The sequence below is a fragment of the Oryza brachyantha genome, chromosome 7, assembly GCF_000231095.2.
Source record: "Oryza brachyantha chromosome 7, ObraRS2, whole genome shotgun sequence".
NCBI classification, from domain to species: Eukaryota; Viridiplantae; Streptophyta; class Magnoliopsida; order Poales; family Poaceae; genus Oryza; species Oryza brachyantha.
Window position 1 is genome coordinate 18,541,719 of NC_023169.2, and position 5,032 is coordinate 18,546,750.

Consider the following 5,032-nt stretch of genomic DNA (forward strand, 5'->3'; position numbering starts at 1 on the left):
TATGCATGTATATAGGAGTATGGTCCAAGATGCAGCATGCTAATTAGTAATATTAATTAATTAATTAATGATCGATGGAGACACGAGTCGTCCTTGTTCATCCCAAAAGAACAAAACGAATACATACGTGTACGTCGCCCTCTCGATCGTACGTTGGAACTAATTAATGTACGTGTGTCTACACATGGAGGCGCACGAGGACGATTATTTTCCGGATATACGCATGGATTTCCGTGGATCGGAGGAGCACATGCACGAGAGCGATCGCCGGTTGGACGCAGACGTGGCCTAGCGTGTCGCGGTGCAGCACGCGCACGCAACGACGTGTCGATCGACGCATCATACACCGATCTATCCAATATCCATTATGCGTCTATCAGTCTAGCCGATCCGGCCACAGTTGCATATATGCGTCGTCACGATCAGCCGGCCGGCCGCGTGCATGCACATAGCAGCGCAACGGCTTGTCGTCGCCGGCGTACGTAACGCAGTGCTGGTGCAACCCTCCAACGCACGCACAGCTAATCTAGCCAGCCATTCGCATTCATATCAATTCAATTCTGACGACTTGTCCACTTCTCAGGCCCGGCCGTCTGCTTTTTTTTTTCTCTCAAACAAGTAAGAGACTAGGAAACATGTATATACACCCGTGTGCTTGCATGTCATCTAAACAGTCATCAAAAAATATGAAAAAATTTGACAAGATAGATTAATATGAGTTATATCACTTCACAGACATGCAATTTTAAATTCAACTTGTACAAGTTTTTGCAAAAAAAAAAAACAAAACTGAAACTAAGTATACGCATATTCATAATTGTTTTTGTTATTTTTACTACAACTTATAAAAGTTAAATTTAAACTTATATGTTGGTGAAGTGATATAGCTCATATCAAACTATCTTGTCAATTTTTTTATATTTTTTGATGACTATTAGATAACATGCAAGCAATAGGTATATATACACCCATGTGTTAAAAAACTTCATCCATAAAAAATTTATATGTCAATATATTAGAAAAAAAAATGTTGCTACACAACTCGACAAGACCAGACTGGCCTCATGCACGACATTAAAGAAACGAAGCTAGAACAAACTTCTGAAAAAAAAAGACCAAGTAACTAAACTCGACACAAAGGGGAGGAAGGGACGGACAACGCTACTCTCCTAAAAGGCCGCTAGCCCGACGAAGGACCAAAGCTTTCCAGTGATTGATCAGTTTTATTCATTTCTACTTTTCCTTTGCATATTCTAGTTAGGAGCCTAGGATTTCGCTTTGGTTTGTTTAGTTTTGTATTGACTTTCTTCGTTTCATGTTACTTATAAAACTTTCTAGCTATAATAACTAGTAGATATATATCAATATATATTTATTAGTATTTATATAAACAATACTATAATATTTTACATTATAAAATGGAGAGAGCGGAGGGAGTACTTAATTTGTTCGTCAGCTGTTTCTCTCACGTCTCATCTTATCGGTTTCGATCGGCCCTTGATGAATCGACAAGTAGTACTACTCAGGACTGCACATTTCATTAGGAGAAAAAATTAAGCATTTTTACGGTTCTTGAGTAGGTATCGAGAGATACTAAAGTTTTATATAAAATTTGGTATATCATTTTACCTAAGGTATCAAAAGGTACTAAAATTTAACATTAAAATTTTAATAACTCTCGATACCTTCGTAAGGACTATAAAATTGTTCCCAGAAATTATGATTTGGTTAATACCTTCTACAACTAGCAAATCTAGTTGTTATCCAGGTGATCGACATGGCCATCACATTTGTCAACCATGTAGATACCATTACGTGTGGTAGATGCATATCTAGCTCGTACCTAGCTACACACAGTCAGAGCATGAGCCATTCCAACATGGGCATGCAAGAGGCAGGTGAAAACTGATGAACGCATGCATGCATGGAAAAGAAAAACTCTGAAATACTGTACCTAAAGTTCGAGAGGCGTGTACTCCAATTTAACTCGCTATATATCTCTCCAAGAATCCTGGCCCTCCTGAAACTAAACATTGCTAGCACATATAATTGAGTACTGCTATATATATGAACAGTTGGCATGTGTGTGTGCAGAATCTTTTGTTCGTCCTCTTCTCCCTTTTATTCATTTCATCTCGTAATTGAAGCCTGAAGAGACACCATAACATCACGTGAGTGTCGTCGACGGAGAGCGACCACTATAAGGACGTAGAAAAGCCTCTCATTGAGTACTCATCTCCTTTGAAGCAGCAGCAGCAGTCTCAGTCTTGCTCACCTCCATTGAAAGAGAGAAAAGAGAGAGCTAGGATACATACACTTTTTGAGAGAATTAATCAAACTACGTAGGGTTTCAGGGATAGATCGAGATGATGTCGAGAGAACGCAACAAGGCAGCTGCTCTACACGAGAAGCTGCAGCTCCTCCGCTCCATTACCCACTCCCACGCGGTAATGAATAATAATTCAAGTTGTATTTATTAATTAATCACTCCATTGCATGCTCTGCTTTTATGTATTTTCTCCCCTAAAATCTTAATGCATTTGGCCAACGACGTTCCATTTCCTGCTTGCTTCCTGTGCTAGCTTCTAGTATTTCTTACGTCGATTCGATCGATCTTCAGTCACCACCCATCACTACAGTACATTCTGTTTTTGCCACGTAAGCTAGGTTGTGAATACTATAGTAGATCTTGGTGAATGAACAGATACAGCTTGATTGTGTTTGCCGACAGCTATATAGTGCACGTGCTGCTATATTATATATGTAATTCAACTTTGAGCTGTAGAAGAGATCGATCATGTACTCGAGCAGCAGATCGGAATTTGAGCGAAAATCACAGAGCATATATATCGATCTGACAATGAAAGGCTTTTCTCCCACTTTGTGACCTACCATATACACGACAGCTCAGCAACGACTCCATAATCACGGACGCATCGGAGTACATCAAGGAGCTGAAGCAGAAGGTCGTCAGGCTCAACAAGGAGATCGCATGCGCAGAAGCTGCAGCTCTCAGATCACAGAACTCCATCCCCACGGTACATAAATATATATAGCATTCAGTATATAATTTTTGATCAATGTATATGTGCATTTCTGATTGATTGAATCAATGCATGATCGACGCAGGTCACGGTGGAAACCCTAGGGCACGGGCCGTTCCTCATCAACGTGTTCTCTGACAAGAGCAGCCCCGGGTTGCTTGTTGCTATCCTGGAAGCCTTCGATGAGCTGGGCCTGAATGTACTCGAAGCGACGGCGTCTTGCGACGATACCTTCCGTCTTGAGGCTGTAGGAGGAGAGGTACGTAACAAAGAACTCAAATCATTCATGTACGTGTCGTCGCTTGCCCAATTAAGTACGTACTCTCCAGTCGTTGTTGCTGCTAGCTAGCCTGAATTAATGCAGCTCAATTAGCTGCAGTTGCGTCCATTGAATTGGATCCCCAATTATTCGTGTCGCGATCGACGATCCGTTAGAATTAAAATTAATGTTTATGTATGCGTGATTGATCAGTTTTGGTCTCTGTCGCCAAGCATACATGTGATGCGATGATGCATTAATCGATCGATCTGATGCAGAACCAGGTGGATGAGCATGTCGTCAAGCAAACAGTGCTCCAGGCCATCAGAAACTGCTCAGAGAGGGCCGTCCAGCAGGATGGGTAGAGACGACAGTCTAATGGAGATGGCATTTTGATCAGGACGATCATATCGTTTATGGACAGCTAGCTATCTAGCTGCATTGCTTTCCCGGTTGCAAATTTTTCATGCCTCTTCTCTTGATCGATCGACGTTTTCCCGAGATGAGCTGCAATTAAAGATCTATGTCCGGTGAAACCCTAGCATGCATTCCCCTGTACTATCAGATAATGATATTATATATATGTGTACGTAGTCCATGATCCATATATGGAGATTGGCAAGGTGTAAGATATGCTAGTTTGTACGTTGATTGTACTACTGATATGATGACCATAGTAAGATCTATTTATCTTTTGCCCGTCGATCAGATTGTGAAAGCAATGAGCTAGTACTAAACCTAATTAAATCACACCATATGTCTGAACAAATTTACTAAAAAGAATCAGAGAAACTGCAAATTGAGCTGTTAAGTTCAGGAAAAAGGTGCGAGCATATGTGACAATCAATTTGGTTTTCATCCTTTACATCTCATCAAAAATTAAACTTAATTTCCCTCGGTCTTCCTACTAACAGCAAGTTTAATAGTAGAGTAATTTTACAGTCTTTGAGAAGGTACCATGAGGTACTAAATTTTTAATGTAAAATTTGGTACCTCACAGTACCTAGTTATCAAGAGGTACCAAAATTTTACACTGAAATTTTGGTATCTCATAGTACCTTCTCAAGGACTGTAAAATTGCTCTTAATAGTATAGCCAACTACTAGCTCTAAATCATCTATAGTCCATCTAATAGCCAATTCATACAAGTTACCTACAAAACATATACTACACTATTAATACCTGATCCTACATGTCATACACACATTATGTCTTGAAGTTCATACTGTAGCTGACAACAAATCCGTATCTCGCTGCTCTTCTCTCTTATATGCTTATAGTTGGTCTGCTGTTGTACCTGCTCTAGGGGTTAATTAGTTCAAAAGGAAACAGTAAACTCGATTGATCTTGGATATCTTGAGCATAGTTATCAATAAAACAAAGCAACCAACCTCAGCTTGCCCTAATTAGCAGTTCTGTAGTTGTTATAGCCACATACACCAATCGGTGGTAACATATGAATATTCAGGAATATAACCCAATGAGCTGGCTGCAGGTTCAGATACAATTACCAATTAAGAAGACAAACCAAAGTATTCGTGAATGCATGCATGCATGGTTGCATGGCTCCAATAACCATGGAAATCAGCCAATGAGAGGCGACGACAAAGGAATGGATCGAGTGCAGGACAACTGGCCATTCACGTTATTCTGGCTCATCTTTTGGGAGAAACCAAGAGTCCAGTATATGTAGCTAGCTAGCTAGGTAGATCGAGCATGCAATGCAGCA

At 40.3% G+C, this 5,032-nt stretch overlaps 1 protein-coding gene across 1 annotated transcript; it reads left to right on the plus strand.

Moving 5' to 3' along the window:
• Positions 1-2,107: 2,107 nt before the first annotated feature.
• On the plus strand, positions 2,108-4,029 carry LOC102710889 (transcription factor SCREAM2-like). The gene is made up of 4 exons (XM_006658058.3): positions 2,108-2,447; positions 2,907-3,038; positions 3,130-3,303; positions 3,582-4,029. The coding sequence occupies exons 1-4, from the start codon at positions 2,367-2,369 to the stop codon at positions 3,666-3,668; spliced, it is 474 nt and encodes a 157-aa protein (XP_006658121.1). The 5' UTR covers positions 2,108-2,366; the 3' UTR covers positions 3,669-4,029.
• Positions 4,030-5,032: the final 1,003 nt, after the last annotated feature.

Bases quoted from the DNA above. Each gene is read 5' to 3' on its own strand.
- LOC102710889 (XM_006658058.3), top strand. From the start codon at position 2,367: ATGATGTCGAGAGAACGCAACAAGGCAGCTGCTCTACACGAGAAGCTG. The intron at 2,448-2,906 runs GTAATGAATAAT...TATACACGACAG, and splicing joins CCATTACCCACTCCCACGCG to CTCAGCAACGACTCCATAAT. The intron at 3,304-3,581 runs GTACGTAACAAA...GATCTGATGCAG, and splicing joins TTGAGGCTGTAGGAGGAGAG to AACCAGGTGGATGAGCATGT.